Genomic DNA, 17,347 nt, shown 5'->3' with positions numbered 1-17,347 from the left:
AATTATGTGTTTTTGTTGATTTGCTTTATGTGGTAAATTAGCCTTTTTTGTGTGATTTTTTTTTAATTTTTCATCTTTTTATGGTAATTTAGTGGGTTTTTTGTTGTGATTCTGCATCTTTAAGTGGATATTTCATGCCTTTCTGTGGCAGTTTTGTGTTTTATGTGATAATTTACATTTATTGGCAATGATCGGTGTCAGTTTTTTTATCAGAACATAAAAAATTGTCCAAAATAACTCGAGAATGATCTGTAATTACAGAAAATGATTTCAAAATTACATAAAATTTGTCTGAAATAACTCAAAAATTATCCTAAAGACACAAAAATGATCCAAAATGATTAGAAAAGATCCAAGCTGACATAAAACTTGTTGAGAATGATCAGAAAAATGAGTCAAACGTCACCCAAAATTACTCAAAAATGATCCAGATTGACTTGAAATTTACAGAATGGCACAAAATTAGTCCACAATGCGTCAAAAATGATGGAAAATGACTCAAAATTTTAGCAAAATTACTCAAAAATTCTCCAAAATTACAGAAAATGATTTCAGAATTACATAAAATTTGTCCAAAATGAGTCAGAATTCACCAAAATTACCCAAAAATTATCCAAATTTGAAGGACACAAAATTAGTCCACGATTCTTCAAAAATGATAGAAAATGAGTCAAAGTTTGAGTAAAATGGAATGAAAAATGTCTTACTTTGAAAATTATCCAATTTCTGAATCAGAAATTGTCCAAAATTACAGAAAAAAATGGTTCAGAACAAAAACCAGATTTAGTGTTCATCTAGAGACACCTGGAGGGACGTAAAACTGATCTGGTGTCAGTTTTTACCAGAACTCAAACATGTTTTTCCTCCTAAATGTCACGCGTTTAGCTCCTGGACTGAGGAAGTTCTGAGGCTCAGAAATGATGGAAAAAGTCCATCAAAAAGTGATAAATCTGGACCCACCTCTATGGACTTAAATATTCCCTGTATGAAGGTAGAACTTTTGTTCTTTATTGTTTTCTGATTCGAGGTATTCTAAATGAAAAATTCATTAGAAATGATGCAATAGGAGCAAAAAACAGCAGAATCTGACGGTTAAACATCTGAAACCTCACCAAAGCTGAGCTGTCGACTCTCACAGAACTCGGAGTACTGAGCCTGGTCCATGTTCCGAGTCTGACGCTCCAAACGCTGCAGATACAAACAAACATCAGACTCACAATAAACAACAAACAGACTGTTTACACTGACAGCAGCTTTATAAATCAAACCCATAATCTGACCTCCATCCTCTCCTGTTTGATCGGGTCGACCTCCTGACGCTCGGCCAACGACAGCAGCTCACCCGTCTGATCCATCCACACCAGGAAGTCCTGAGCCAATCGCTGCCTCCGCTGGTTGCCCCCGGCAACAGCACCGCCACCAGCAGCAGCACCTGAAGTTGCCCACCTGTCTGCAAACACACACCACAAAAAACAACTATTTAATTATTTGCTTTTTCACACCTTCAGCTCACAACATGTACAATAACAACAGCAATAATTATCAATTCATGCAGCAGTTACTGATGATAGCAGTAACCAGAGCAGTGAGGTTAAAAACACACAAAAATAAAGACATTCAAACAGCATCAACAAAAACTTCAAAGATAACAGCCAGACTTCCTTAATTCCAGCTCACATTATTCCTATATTTGGGTCACAAACTTGTTTTTCTTTACAGACACTGTCCTGCCAAAAATTTTAAAAAAAAGTCGCACAGTCTAACATTTCATTGAACTGCCTTTAGCTCGGAGTCTGCCTCTCATTCGCTGTGGCATCGTTTCAGTAAGCTTCAGCAATGTCACAGCATTTATTTCTGTCCAGAGTTGGATAAATTTTCTACCAAGATCTTGTATTGATGATGATAGAGTCAAAGTCTTCTCCAGAACATCCCAAAGACTCTCAGTGGTTCTGAGGTCTGGACTCTGTGGAGGACAATCCATCTCATGCTCCCTGATCCACTCATTCTCAATGTGACCCCATGAATCCTGACATCATCATCTTGGAACATGAAAACCTCCACTGATATAAAGACCTGGTCATTCAGTATCTTCAGGTATCAGCTGACCTCATTCTTTGGGAACATAACGTTTCTGAACCTGACCAACCCCAGATCATAACTCTAACCCCCACAGGCTGGTAGGAACTAAACATGATAAGGGCATCACTTCATCTGCATCTCTTCTTACCCTGATGCACCCATCTTCTGGTTCATCTTTGACTCCTCTGAACACTATATCTACCATCAGGCATGGAGGTGGCAGTATCATTATACTATCAATATAACTGACTCAAGTCTGAGACAGAAAGACCACAAACTGAGTGGAACGGCACCAATTTTGGTGCCGTTCCACTCAGTTTTTGGTCTTTCTGACTTGGTTCTTCAGGTTCTTAATGGGTCTAAGTCAGGACTTTAGAGACACCAGTCTAGAACCTTCATTCTAGCCTGATGGAACCATTTCTTTACCATGTCTGATGTGTGTTTGGACTCATTGTCTGGTTGAAACATAGATCTATGTCCAAGATCAACCTTCTGCTGATGGTTTTAGGTTTTCCTGAAGAACGTGGAGGTTATCCTCCTCCTTCATTATTCCATTTACTTTGTGTAAAGCTCCAGTTCCACAGAGCATGATACTGCCACCTCCATGCTTGATGGTAGGTTTGGTGTTCTTGAGGTTTTAAAAAAAAAGTCTAAGACCTGCCTAAGACAATCTGAAACCAGTCCTCAAAACGTCTAAAACCAGGACCAAAATCAAACCTAAACCAGTCCAAAAACATCTTCAGAACCAGTCAGGATACATTCTGAAACCAGACCTAAAAAGTCAGAAACCAGCACAAAATCGGGAACAAAACCAAACCTAAACTACTGCCCCAATCACTCTGGAACAGGATAAATCTGGACCCATCAGACCACATGACCTTCTTCCACTGATCCAGAGTCCAATCTTTATGCTCCACAGCAAACTGAAGCCTTATTTTCTGATCATCCTCACTGATCAGTGGTTTTCTTAGAGCTACAGCTGTTTAGTCCCAATCCTTTGAGTTTCCTGTTCTTACTTTCACTATTAAACAGCCATGAGTTCTACTGTTGGTTTCCTACGATCATCTAAGAGTTTGTTCCTGAAGATGATGGTTCTCCACTGTCCATCAGGTTTTAATGATGCATTGGATGGTTCTTAACCTGATTTTAGTCGTTTGATCTCCTTAGCTGTTTTCTTTGCTTGATGCAGACCAATAATTTGATCTTCTGAGACAGATTAACATCCTTTCTATGAAAACAGGATGTCCTCCACCTAATTGCATCAGCTAGGGTTAAAGAAGTTGTTTCGTCACTGCAGTAATTATCCAATGGAAGGATCTTTGCTTAGACAGATCCAGGTGGCGACTGTTTTTTGGACAGACACCGTATTTCTATGTCATTGCTTTTCTGTTTTAAGCTGCATTCATTCTTGTGTTTATGTAACTTTTCAGAGGAATATCTGGCAGAGGATTTTTTTAAGATTAATGAAGTTTTACCTTATTTTACATTAATGTGATCACACTAATTAGACCTGTGTTGGTGGGGTCCCAAGAGAAAAGCCTTCTTTGTCCAAAAACAAAACTAAAGTAAATCTAAAGTTTTCCACTGAACATACAGAGACGAATTCTGCATCAAATCAAAGAGAGTCTGAAGTGAGGAATCAGTCTCAGAGCTGAAGATGTAGCAGAACTTTAACTTTCTGCAGGAGGGTGATCCAAAAACCAGCAGAAAATCCACCAAGGAATGCCTCAGAGAGAAGAGTTATGAAGTGAACAAGTCAAAGAACAGATTTATTGATCGTGAGAAGTTTAGAAACAGACACAACCTGAAATAAAACCTTCAAATATCAGCCACTGAGGTCTTTTCCACACAAAAATATATTTCTGTTAAATAAATAATGGAATAAGTAAAGTTTTTCTCGTGGTTTTCTTCTAGTTTATCATCTTTATCTGAAAGTGTTTCGTTTGCAAGATGTTTGTTTGTCCAATTATATTTTTAAAAAACAACCGTTTCCTATATTTTCCTGACTGTACCTTGTTCCTGAGGCGTGTCTTCGTCCTCCAGAGTCTTCAGGAGTTTGGATTTATAATCTCTGAACTGGAGATATTTTAATAATCGGGCCACTTTCCTCTGAGAGAAAAACAAAAAGAGAGAAAGAATTAATTCCAAAGCTACAAACCGATGGAGTTAAAACGACATAAAAACAACAGTGCACATTTATCCCTCAGATGTTGAAAGAAATCAAAATGTCATTAATCAGAGCCAGAAACCGTACAAACACAAAGAGTTCAGGATTATAAATGTTCCGACAGTCTTTAAACGCATCATTGTGACATCGAGAAAATTAACAAAATCTAAAAAAAATTCAGTTCTATTTTTCTCATTTTAAAGAAACACTAAAATAAACCATTTGCTTTATGAAGACGCTATAAAAAACTAAAAATTCTGTGATTCTCAAAGCGACGGTGAAGCCTTCAGTGACTCAGCTGAGACCGACAACAAGGCGGCTAAAATTCTGGGACTTTTCGGTTGATCTGCAGACAGAGTTTGTGTCATTTCGTGTCTTTTAGGCCATTTTTGTGTCATTTAAACATCTTTTTTGAGTCATTTTTATCTCTTTGTGTATTTTTTTTGCATCTTCTTAGCTTCATTTTTGTCTGTGTTACTGTTGCATATTTTTGTGTCATTTTTGTGTTATTTCAGCATCCTTTTGTGCAATTTTTGGTTGTAGTGTCAATATCACATAATTTTAACACCTCTCCCATGTGTTTTTTTTGTCTTTTACGTCATTTTTGTGTTATTTCAGCATCCTTTTGTGTATTCCTGCGCATTTTTGTACCATTTTCATGTCATTTTAACACCTTTCCATGTCATTTTTGAGTCTTTTTATGTCATTTTTGTGTTATTTCAGCATCCTTTTGTGTATTCTTAGGCATTTTTGTACCATTTTATTGTCATTTTAACACCTTTCCATGTCATTTTTGAGTCTTTTTGTGTAATTTCTTGTTATTTAAGCATCCTTTTGTGCATTGTTGGGCATTTTTGTGTCATTTTTTTCATATCTAAGCACCTTTTTGTGCAGTTTCGGACGTTTTAGTACCATTTTCATGTCGTTCTAACGTCTTTCTGTATCCATTTACGTACTTTTTGTGTTATTTTAGCATCTTTTGTGTTGTTTTTGTCTCTTTGTGTCTTTCTAACTGTGTCGTCCTCCACAGAATGATTTCTGAGTTCTCTCTCCTTCAATCTGTTTCTACGGAGCTGTAGGACTTTAGATTGCAGTGAAAATGAACCAACAGTGAAGAAAACCAAGTTTAAAGAGTTAATGTGTTGTTTTCAGTATTAATGTGTTTTTCTTACCTTGTCTCTCCTCATCAGGAACAAAATGTCTTCGGCTGAAATGACTCTGGAACCTCGCAGAGCTGCTCCTTCACAGGCCTGATGCAGCTGATCAATAAGACAATCCATCAGTCAAATCAGCATCAAACAGCTTAAATACAGAAGCTTTAACGTGACAAAGCGGTTCAGACGATAACGCAGAGCCACATCAGATCACGTCTACAAACTAAACTCATACTTTCAGCCAAAAACGTCCATCAGACGCATTTAGAAATCCTGCTCAGATTTCTTTGAGATGAGGAGAATTACAAGTGACTCTGTAGATAAAGAAGTGATTACTGAGTCTGTGGAGCCTGAACTCAGTCTGCATTAACTCTAAACCGTCTAACTAAGAGTGTATTTAAAGTGTTACCATGGTGATGAGCTGCGTGTGGACGACGTCTTCCACCAGAGCAGCTGTTTCCTGCAGCGGCCGGCGAGCGTCTCCCAGAGCAAACCTGAAAACACAAACTGAGCATGAAGCGCTGATCCTCTGTGATGTTTTAAAAAGCTACAAAGAGTTCAGAGTTAAACAGATGACTGATGTTTGACAATTTGTCACTTCACTGCTGTTTTATTCTGATTTTCCTGTCAGCCGCTCACTTCTTTTCTTCTGCTGAACGTTTAAACGGCTGTCAGAGCCGACGGGTCGACAAGCAGCTCATCACACGTTTATTTAATCAGACAGGTGTGGAGGACACGGACGAACGCTTTGGAAGTTTCAAACAGATTAAAAAACATTTAAAAAAGGGCCCTTTTCAAAAGATGCTTTAGTGCTGGACCTTCATCAGATGCAAAGAGTGAATCTAATCTTGATAACAGCAAACAAACAAGCTCATTTTCACACAAACAAAACTCTTTATTGGTGCAATCATTAATGCAAAATACTTCACATTACATGTTAAATTACTATTAAATAAATGTTTAAAGGCTGACCTGCAAGCCTAACATATGTCTCTAAAGATCTTGCAGGTGATATTTATAGATGAACTTGCAGAAACACATTTATATGGAGAGCGATAAAACAGATCCTTTATACTTAATCGTTTTGATGACCTGTTAAATCGATAAGAGATCAAAATTCTGTGATTTCAACTTTTTCACTGTGAATATTCTTTGGTTTCTTTCCTCCTCTGGGACAGTAAACTGAGAGTCTTTGGACAAAATAAGATGTTTGTCATCCTGGACTGAGATTTCATTTCATACCACTTGTCCAAAATGACAAAAATGTATCAAGAATTACTCAGAATTTGTCCAAAACAGCAAGAAAATTGTTCAAGAATCTTGAAAACTTGTCTGAAATGACTCAATGAGTTCAACATGACTTGAAATATGTCCAAAACAACAAAAATCTGTCCACAGTGACAAATATGTGTTCAAAATGAATTAGAATGACTAAAATGACTCATATGTTGTTCAAAATGACTTTAAATGTGTCCAAAAACTTGTATATTTGTCCAAAATGACAAACAAATGGGTCCAAAATTACTTAGAATTGAATCAAAATGACTCAACGGTTGACTGAAACAGCTTTGAAAGTGTACACAAGATGCAAAGACTCTACATAATGAGTCAAAACACGTCCAAAATTACAATAACGTGTCCAAAAAGACTTAAAATCTGTCTAAGATGGAAAAAATGTGTTCAGAATGACTCAAAAGTTCACAATAATGGCCTATAACTTATCCCAAACGCAAAAAAAGGGTCCAAAATGACTTAGAATTGGACCAAAATGACTAAGATTGACTAAAACTACTTAAAAACTGTACAAAAGATGGAAAGACTGTACATAATGATTCAAAACACGTCCAAAATGACAATAACTTCACCAAAGTGACTCAAAATGAGCCCAAACCAACACACATCTCCAAATTTATCCAAAAAGAATCACTGAGTTCAACGTGATTTGTATATTTGTCCAAAATGACCAAAAATGGACCACAAAGACTCAAAGGCTGACTAAAACAACATTTGTCTAAAATTCCAAAATGAGTTCAGACTGACTCAAAATTTGAGCTAAATTACTTATAGGTTTACAAAAGTGACTTAAAATGTGTCCAAAAAGACTAAATTTATCCATAATGAGTCAAAATGTGCCCAAACCAACACCAAACGTCTCCAAGAAGCTTTGAAACTCCTTCAGACAGAACCAGTGAGTTCAGTGTGACTTGTATATTTGGCCAACCTCTTCCTTTTCCACTGCAGAGAAGGAAGGTTGTTTTATAAAAGATGCTGTCATATATCATCAGTAATGAAAAGTGCATTTAGATTAAAAACACCACCTCGTCCTCAGCGTGCAAACAAAGCCAGAGTTTGCAAATCTGTGCCTAAATATTAAAATGTGCAGGACTCCGAGTGGAACCCTCGCTGAGGTCGACAAACACTTCGACCACAACCCGGTCAAAGCTCGATTTGCATCCGCTGAAGCCACTTCCAGACGGACCTCAAACCCACATCCTGATGCTCCTTCTTCTTCTCCTTCTTTTATTTTCTGTCAGACACACACCTGACCTCCCTCCTCCCCCTCCCCTCCCTCCTCCTGCTCTACCTGCGCTCTGATTGGCCGTCTGCGGCCGTCAATCACTCATGTGACTCCTCTGGTTTGTGGGCGGCTTCGGCTTTGGCCTCAGAGTCGGTTTTTTAGGTTTTGGGGTTTAGTTTGGTTTCAGCCGCTCTGACCGCCGACAACGACGACAAAACACGAGGTGAGCGACACAAAATGACACACACACACACTCACTCACACACACAGGTCACAGCGTGCACATAGCGTCTTTAAAAAACCTAATTTGCAGAATAGAACCTATTGCATGTTGTTTTTTAACTCGTGCAGATAAAAACAGTCGAATCATAGCAGAAAATATCAAAACATGAAAGATTTTAGCACTGAAATGATTTAATAGTTAATTATTGTAAATATTGTAAATAACCTCAAACATCTGTGGGGCTTACATTTGATGTTTTAAATGCTAAAATATAAAAAAAGCACAAAAATATCAATATGATAGCGATAGCTGCACCAAAATTATTCATTTATTGGCTTATTATTGAAATTAATGGGGATTCTGGTGAATTAATGACCATTCTGTCATCATTTGTCACATGAAGCTAAAAATATCTTCTGTTTTTTTTACATTTACTTAAAAGGCACACTGGAGCTTAAATATGTTGATCGCTAAAATACGACAAAAAAATTCACACTACAGCAGAAAATCTCAAACTTATAATGTTATTTGCACTTAAATTATGAATTTAACCATAAATAATTGCAGTTAATGAGGATTCTGATCAGTAAACAGCCACTTTATCTTCATTTATCAAATGAAACTAAAAATATCTTCTGTTTTTCTCACAACTTCTTAAAATTTACGGTGGAGTTTCAATGTGTTGCTTAAATATTATTAAAAAAAAATCCGACCCTTAGCAGAACCCGTCATCCTTACCATGTTACACGCATCAAAATGATGAATTCTGTAGTTGCCTTCTGTAATTAATGAGGTTTCAGATAAACAGGCAGTCGTTCCACCATCGTTTTTTGTTGAAATAAAACTAAATAGGTTTTGTTTTTCTTACAGATTCTCAGATTTTCAGTGAAGTTTTCATATGATGTCGTTTTCTGCTAAAATACACACGTGGACAAAATTGTTGGTACCCCTCAGTTAAAGAAGGAAAAACCCACAATTCTCACTGAAATCACTTGAAACTCACAAAAGTAACAATAAATAAAAATTTATTGAAAATTAAATAATCAAAATCAGCCATCACTTTTGAATTGTTGATTAACATAATTATTTAAAAAAACAAACTAATGAAATAGGGCTGGACAAAAATGATGGTACCCATAACTTAATATTTTGTTGCACAACCTTTTGAGGCAATCACTGCAATTAAACGATTTCTGTATTTGTCAATGAGCGTTCTGCAGCTGTCAACAGGTATTTTGGCCCACTCCTCATGAGCAAACAGCTCCAGTTGTCTCAGGTTTGATGGGTGTCTTCTCCAAATGGCATGTTTCAGCTCCTTCCACATATGTTCAATGGGATTCAGATCTGGGCTCATAGAAGGCCACTTTAGAATAGTCCAACGCTTTTCTCTCAGCCATTCTTGGGTGTTTTTGGCTGTGTGTTTTGGATCGTTGTCCTGTTGGAAGACCCATGACCTGCGACTGAGACCAAGCTTTCTGACACTAGGCAGCACATTTCTCTCCAGAATGCCTTGATAGTCTTCAGATTTCATCGTACCTTGCACACTTTCAAGACACCCTGTGCCAGATGCAGCAAAGCAGCCCCAAAACATTACTGAGCCTCCTCCATGTTTCACCGTAGGGACAGTGTTCTTTTCTTCGTATGCTTGGTTTTTGAGTCTATGAACATAGAGTTGATGTGCCTTACCAAAAAGCTCCAGTTTGGTCTCATCTGTCCAAAGGACATTCTCCCAGAAGCTTTGTGGCTTGTCAACATGCATTTTTGCAAATTCCAGTCTGGCTTTTTTATGAGTTTTTTTCAGCAGTGGTGTCCTCCTTGGTCGTCTCCCATGAAGTCCACTTTGGCTCAAACAACGATGAATGGTGCGATCTGACACTGATGTACCTTGGCCTTGGAGTTCACCTTTAATTTCTTTGGAGGTTGCTCTGGGCTCTTTGGATACAATTCCAACGATCCGTCTCTTCAATTTGTCATCAATTTTCCTCTTGCGGCCACGTCCAGGGAGGTTGGCTACTGTCCCGTGGGTCTTGAACTTCTGAATAATATGAGCCACTGTTGTCACAGGAACTTCAAGCTGTTTAGAGATGGTCTTATAGCCTTTACCTTTAAGATGTTTGTCTATCATTTTTTTTCGGATGTCCTGGGACAATTCTCTCCTTCGCTTTCTGTTGTCCATGTTCAGTGTGGTACACACCTTTTCACCAAACAGCAGGGTGACTACTTGTCTCCCTTTAAATAGGCAGACTGACTGATTATGAGTTTGGAAACACCTGTGATGTCAATTAAATGACACACCTGAGTTAATCATGTCACTCTGGTCAAATAGTTTTCAATCTTTTATAGAGGTACCATCATTTTTGTCCAGGCCTGTTTCATTAGTTTGTTTTTTTAAATAATTATGTTAATCAACAATTCAAAAGTAATGGCTGTTTTTGATTATTTAATTTTCAATAAATTTTTATTTATTGTTACTTTTGTGAGTTTCAAGTGATTTCAGTGAGAATTGTGGGTTTTTCCTTCTTTAACTGAGGGGTACCAACAATTTTGTCCACGTGTGTATGACCAAAAAAGGTTGAACCACATCAGCAAACATCAAACTTCTGATGTTATGTGCAGCAAAATTACTGATTTAATAGTAAATATTTGCATTAATGAGGATTCTGATCAGTGAACGATCATTTTATAATCCTTTGTTTACTGAAATGACCAAAAATGTTTGGTTTTCTTCAGAGTTTCTTTCATCTTCAGTGTGATGTTTTTTATATGGTTTGTATTCTGCTAAAATAGAAAGGATCTAAACCACAGCGGAAATGTGGCGGAGCTGCACTTTGTAATCTTTCAGCTACAAAAAGCAAAACTGCAGAGTTTTTATCATCTATTCCTAACCTCAGAGGATTGATTTTTAATCAGGTTTACCAGCGCTGAAAAAATATTTCAACGTTTTAGCTTTTTATTTGCTGCAAACTTTAATTCCCGAGGCTCTAAAATGTCAGAAAATGGTAAAAGAATATCAGAGTTTCTTCTCATTTCTTATTAACAGTCCAAAGACATTCAGTTTGGTTTCATTTAAGACAAAGAAAACCAGCAAATCATCATAATTAAGATGCTGGAACCTGATAATATTTGCTCATTTCAGCCCAAAAATGATTGATCTGTTGTCAAAATAGTGTTTTAGTGACACACTGACATCCAGCAGACTGCAGGTTGTTCATCTTTTCTTTTTCACTGTCTGTGTTTAGGAAAGTCATGAGGATTTACTTTTCTCATCCGTCTGCTATTGTTTTGTTTTTGTTTTTTTTATTATTTTTTATTTATTTTTTATTAAATACAACCTAATCCCATAAAATAAAATTTAAAATAAAAAAAAGCATGAGGATTTTTTAATAATAATTCAGAACATTATTGGAGGACGCTGTCACTTTGAGATATTTGAAATTCACTGAACAATATTAATGCTTTTAGAAAGTCACATTAAATCCTATCCGAGGTTACATTTGAGCAACAATCAGTTTTTGTTATTTCACACAATACAATAATGTATGAAAATGAAGGGCAGAAGATGGTTTTTAAATAATAAGGATTTCAATTTGCAAAGTGTCACCAACAAAACTCTTCCTCCACTGATTTCTGTGTTTAACAGGTTTTAATGGCGTCAAACAGTCTGTTCAGCAGCAGCAGCCCGATTCTGTTCTGGGGTGAGACTTCAATCTCTGCGTTTGTGTGTTTGTGTGTCTTTGTTAGTTGTGTCTGTGTGTCTCTGTGTCCTACATCATGCTCTGTAGCTCTGGGATGAAACTGGTCCTGGAAACTGGACGCTCTTTAGAACTGGAGGTGGCAGATCCAGCCATGGGACTGTTCAGAACCACCTGTAGACACAAAACAAAAACAGCAGTTAGAACGACAGAAAGCATTAATAAGAAAAAACAATGTTTGAATTTCTTAGATTATTCATTTCATTTATTCTTTTCCATGGTAATGCATGAAAAATCAACAAATGGATACAATTTATAAAGCACAGAATACACACATCCCATGTACAAGAACAGGAGTAGGATGAAGAATAATGTTCTACAAAAAATGTAAAAACCTGGAACCAATATGCCCAACATTTTTCCAAGTGTCCACAGTTGTTACCAACACTGGAAAAAGAACCTTAAGCTCTTCATACTACAGATATTTAATTATTTACAATTTAATACCTACCAATACCAAACATCTCCAAAATGCTTCGAAACGCATCCAAAAAGCATCAGTGAGATCAACACGACTTGTAGCTTTTCCAAAATGACAAAAAACGAGTCCAAAAGTACTTAGAATTGGACCAAAATGACTCAAATGTTGACTAAAACAACTTCAAATGTATACAGAAAAGGCAAATAATTGTCCATAATGCCTCAAAACGTCCACAATGTGTCCAAAAACACTCTAAATTAGTATATAAGGACTCAAAATGTGCACAAACCAACACCAAATGTCTCCAAAATGCTTCAAAACTTGTCCAAAAAGAATCAATGAGTTCAACGTGACTTGTATATTTGTCAAAAATGACCAAAGATGGGCCCAAAATTACCTAGAACTGGACTAAAATGATTTAAAGGTTGACTAAAACAACTTTAAATGTGTACAAGAGATGTAAAGATTGTCCATATTGACTCAAAACACGTCCAAAATCCATCTTGCCAGTGGAAACACCGTCTGCAGTTCAACTGAAAACTCTCCGAATTTTAATCACACGACTGTTGGTCACAGCTGAAGCATTCATGGCTTCCCGGTTGCACAGACGAAAGCAGAAATTTTAGTTTTTTACAGAATATGATTGGAGTAAATGATTATTTTTTGTAAAAAAAAAAAATTAAAGAGACATGTAGACTAAAGCAATTTTGCAGAAATATCACATTTTTAAGTTCAGGTTTGGTTCATTTTCCCAACAGAACAACTCATCACAGATGACCAGAAAGTTGAAAAACTCAACCATTATTTCTGTTTCTATAGTTTATTCCTGATAAATGGTGTCATTTTGGCAGTTTTTAAAAAAAGATAATCTGCCTTTTGGTGGGTTTTTCGAGATTCAGAAAGGTAAAGCAGAACCTACAACTAACGGAAGTAGGACTTTAATTAAATTATTCTCTACTTCATATTCGTCCTGCTGCACATAGAAACAGTAAGCACACGTTTTTATTGTCTTGTAGGTAAATTTATAGCATAAATACTCAGTTTAACTTGTGGTTTCAGTGTTTTTCAGGTTAATTTTACCAAAACAAAACAACAGAACAGAGAGAAACTGAGCCAAGGGCTTAAGATAACAAGATAGCAGAACAGAGCTGATAAAAAGCACAACATAAACACAGCTAAACACGACAGGGACTCAGTAAAAGCCTCGGACAGGTGCAGTGACCGCACTAACTTCCCCTCCGGCAGTGAATCTGAATAATAATACAGAGCAGTTCCCTCCTATTCAAACACTGCGGTAGATAAACCACAACGCAGAATACAAAAGAGAGAAAGAAAAGACCGAGGAGAGGAGAAGAAAAGGAGGACAAATGAGGAAAAGAGCCTCAGATACGGAGAACTGAAAACCAGTCGAAATTCTCACCTAAATCACTCAGAAAAGTCCACTCTTCTGCAGCTGCGACCGATTCTATCGCTTTTCGGCGCGACTTGATGACGTACTTATCAACTAGCTAAACCGCGGGGTTCTGGTTGTTGTAGTTTTTTTTTAAACATTTACATTAAAAACACATTTTGTCACGTTTCTAACCGGCTCAGGCTGCAGTTCTGAATGCTTTGTGAATACCCCAACATCTCAATAGTTTATATTATTGTTTTTTGTTTAGTTTTGCCTCAAAAAATCTCATAACTGCTCATTGCAAATACACAGAAATGTTTTAAAACACTATTCTCTGATATATGATAACATTAAAACGACATGTTAGATACAATTCATGACATTTTTTGCTGTGAAAACTACTGTAATCCTACAAATATATTGCATTAAACAAACAAATCTATATAAAATTACAAAACCAAAACATTCCCAGCATGAAACTTGAAGTTCACTCTTTCATATATTAAATTTAAAGGAAATATTTTGGAAATTAAGGCAAATTTACTAGTGTATTTCAACAGTTTATTACATTTATTTTAATTTAACTTCTTCCTCTAATAAATTAAAAGGTTTTGTTGTGAAATTACTATCAATTTTAACTTTTTTATTTCAAAAAGGTTTCCTTAAAAAATGTCAAATCCAAATTTCCTGATTTTTCTACAGCGACAGGTTTTAAATTTTATTGTCTTTTCTTTTTATGACATTCTTCTGTAGTATTAAAATAATTTGCAAGTCTTTTGTCATAAAACCAATTCAATTGTCTTCCAGCGATTTAATATGACCTTTGATTGCTTTGTAAAAATTAGAGTTTGTGTTATTTTTAATCAGACCTGAAATCTACACCTTGGTATAGGAGTAGATTTTAGCAATAGGATTTATATCCAGAAAATACAGTGCTTTGTGTGTTTTTGTTTGTATAAATATGACATTTCTACTTTAAAGTGACCTAAAAAAGGCACACTACATTAAAATTCTCTCGAATACAGAAAAAGAAGTGCTTGACATGAGAATGATGCCTGATATTATAACTCTTTATAGAGTCTTGGTCTGAAAATCATTTCAGGAATATGCATGTTAAAGACATTTCATGGGAAAGAACCAGAAATGGAAAGATAAAGACAAGACAAGCTGGAATATCTCTGTATTTTCTTTCAGATCCGGTGGTTAAAAGTCGACCGTTGCCCAGTGAGCGTCAGCCGGACGACCAGGACGGTAGATCTCTCCAGCATCGCAGCACAGCGCCACCTAGAGGCCTGGTACCGACCGACAGCCCCAACTTCCTGTGCAGCAGCCTGCCCCAGCACTGGAGGTGTAACAAGACGCTGCCAAGAGCTTTTACTGTGAGGAATCAGGTTTTTATCTGTCTGATCTTCACTGGCTTTAGTCCAGAGGTCAGAGGTCACCACAGGTTTAGACACACTTTGAGTTGAGTTGAACCTTCCAGCCTTAAAGAGGATAAAACTGTGGTTAAAAGGTAAAGTATTGATCCTAAGGTCTCTGCATCCTCCAGGTGGTTGCCCTGGGCGACGACATCCCTGACGGTGTGGTGGTGACTGTGATGGCCGGCAACGATGACAACAGCAGCGCCGAGCTACGCAACGCCATGTCAACCATGAAGCAGGGATACGCCCACTTCAATGACCTGCGCTTCATCGGTCGCAGTGGTAGAGGTAGATCCTCCATTTGTTCCCTCCATTTCCACTTTAAACTCTTGGACTTTTACTGAAAGAAACTACAGTAAAAGTCCAAGACTACACACAGTTACTGAAATTATTTTAAAAACCTGTGCCTAATGTTGTCTTTTTCGTTTCCAGGTAAGAGTTTCACCCTGTCGATAAACGTCCTGACCTCACCGCCTCAGATCGCCACCCTGCAGAGAGCCATAAAGATCACTGTGGACGGACCACGCCTGCCCAGACGTCAGTAAACATCAGAACAATGATGCAACAGTTTCATATGGGATGATCAGAGCCGTTGTTAACGTTTATTTACTTCATCTATCAGGACAAAGGCAGAAGGAGGTGAAGTCAGGAGTGTTCAGATCTTCCGGCAGCAGCATTTCATCAGGTATGAATGTAGGGGTGTTCGTTAGGTCTTTACTAGGTGAAAACCAAGACAAAAGTTTGCCGAAGAACATGAAAAGAAACCTGATGGATGTTGGAGTACAGATGACGATAAATGAGTTGGGCTCAGATGGAGTCCATTAGGTTTGGTGAGAGCCTGACCAGGACTACCACAGTGGATGAATGGTCCTGATAGTGAAGCATGGAGGTGGAAGTGTGATGATATGGAGCTGCATGAGTGAAAAAAGTGAAAGGAAGATCAACTAAAAAACAGTGAAGCACAGAGTCAGTAGTAATCAGGAGGTCTAGAAGGAGTCATAGTACCACTAATCAGGAGGTCTAGAAGGAGTCATAGCACCACTAATCAGGAGGTCTAGAAGGAGTCATAGCACCACTAATCATGAGGTATAGGAGTCATAGCACCACTAATCAGGAGGTATAGAAGGAGTCATAGCACCACTAATCATGAGGTCTAGAAGAGTCATAGTACCACTAATCAGGAGGTATAGAAGAGTCACAGCATCACTAATCAGAGTTCCTAAAATGACTCCACTTGAGCTAGAATAAATGTAAACAATCCAAAATGACTCAAAGTGACAAAATTGTTCAATATGAGCTAAAAATTTGTCACAGAATGTCTCAAAAACTTGTCCTAAGGAGGTAAAATTTTTCCAAATTAATTTGAAATTACGTGAAATTACCCAAAATTTGTCTAAAATCACTCAAAGGTGTTGAGATTGCAGACTTTACACACACACAAACTGGGTCAACATCATAATGTAGCATCAGCTTTATATTATGTGAAATTTAAACTCAAATTTATGCACCAGTTGATTGAAAACTGAAGTCCTGAAGTTTGATCTGCGGTAACCATAATTATCTGTGTTTTAATGTTTAAAATCTTAATTTGTGAAGTCAATACGAACTGTGGTTGTAGGGGAGTAAAAAGTACAATGTTTCAATCTAAAATACAATAAAATACCTCCAAAATGCTGTACGGTGAAAATTTAAGTCAAAAAGGTAGAAAAATCCAGATTATAAAATTTAAATGAACAAAATGAAGAAAAACTGTAGAGTGTAGAGAATAAATCTAAACAAAAGCTGGACTTATTTGCTTTTTCTGGGGCCTTTTATTAGAGATGAAACCAGATGAAGATCCTGAGAAGCAGCTGAAACTTCTGGATGTTTGTCGTCTCTCTCTCTCCTCAGATTGTAGATCCTTTTCCTCGCCCCTGTGGACCAATGAGCCGCCATTCCTGGGTCAGGTGACCTCTCTGACTCCCAGAATGCATCACCTGCCCGCCCTTCCCTACCCCTCCCAGCCTCCCCCCTACAGCCCCTACCTGTCCTCCCCTCCTCCTCCTCCTCCCCCGCTGAGCCACAGTGGTCCGTTCCAGCCGGCCAGCTTCTACTACGGACCGAACCAAACACTCCAAACCACAGGGGAGGACCGCAGCGTCGTCACGGCGCTGACCAATTACATCGAAGGGGCGTGTCTTTCTATGAGAGGGGAGGAGTCTGTCTGGAGGCCATATTGA

At 37.5% G+C, this 17,347-nt stretch overlaps 2 protein-coding genes across 3 annotated transcripts in view; one reads left to right on the top strand and one right to left on the bottom strand.

Moving 5' to 3' along the window:
• The window catches only part of supt3h (SPT3 homolog, SAGA and STAGA complex component), a 16,863-nt gene extending 3,053 nt beyond the window's left edge, over positions 1–13,810 (bottom strand). The window contains exons 1-7 of one of the 2 annotated variants that reach the window (XM_051959702.1): positions 13,735–13,810; positions 11,910–12,007; positions 5,810–5,894; positions 5,419–5,505; positions 4,092–4,188; positions 1,281–1,450; positions 1,113–1,188 (exon numbers count right to left, since the gene is read on the bottom strand). In XM_051959702.1, the coding sequence (XP_051815662.1) occupies positions 1,113–1,188; positions 1,281–1,450; positions 4,092–4,188; positions 5,419–5,505; positions 5,810–5,894; positions 11,910–11,989 (595 nt within the window). In that variant the 5' untranslated portion in view covers positions 11,990–12,007; positions 13,735–13,810. The remainder of the gene's footprint in view (positions 1–1,112; positions 1,189–1,280; positions 1,451–4,091; positions 4,189–5,418; positions 5,506–5,809; positions 5,895–11,909; positions 12,008–13,734) is intronic. The other variant, XM_051959703.1, reaches the window with a different exon arrangement.
• runx2a (RUNX family transcription factor 2a) lies at positions 11,788–17,347 on the top strand. The gene is made up of 6 exons (XM_022212490.2): positions 11,788–11,836; positions 14,902–15,086; positions 15,257–15,416; positions 15,561–15,665; positions 15,751–15,813; positions 17,019–17,347. Exons 1-6 carry the CDS (start codon positions 11,788–11,790, stop codon positions 17,345–17,347), a joined length of 891 nt encoding a protein of 296 aa, XP_022068182.2.

This window comes from Acanthochromis polyacanthus, chromosome 15 (genome assembly GCF_021347895.1).
Source record: "Acanthochromis polyacanthus isolate Apoly-LR-REF ecotype Palm Island chromosome 15, KAUST_Apoly_ChrSc, whole genome shotgun sequence".
Taxonomy (NCBI): Eukaryota; Metazoa; Chordata; class Actinopteri; family Pomacentridae; genus Acanthochromis; species Acanthochromis polyacanthus.
This window is presented reverse-complemented; position numbering and strand designations above follow the sequence as displayed.

Excerpts from the sequence above, each read along its gene's own strand:
- runx2a (XM_022212490.2), top strand. The coding sequence starts at position 11,788 with ATGGCGTCAAACAGTCTGTTCAGCAGCAGCAGCCCGATTCTGTTCTGG. Across the intron at positions 11,837-14,901 it reads CAGCCCGATTCTGTTCTGGG|ATCCGGTGGTTAAAAGTCGA; the intron begins GTGAGACTTCAA and ends ATTTTCTTTCAG. Across the intron at positions 15,417-15,560 it reads CATCGGTCGCAGTGGTAGAG|GTAAGAGTTTCACCCTGTCG; the intron begins GTAGATCCTCCA and ends TTTCGTTTCCAG.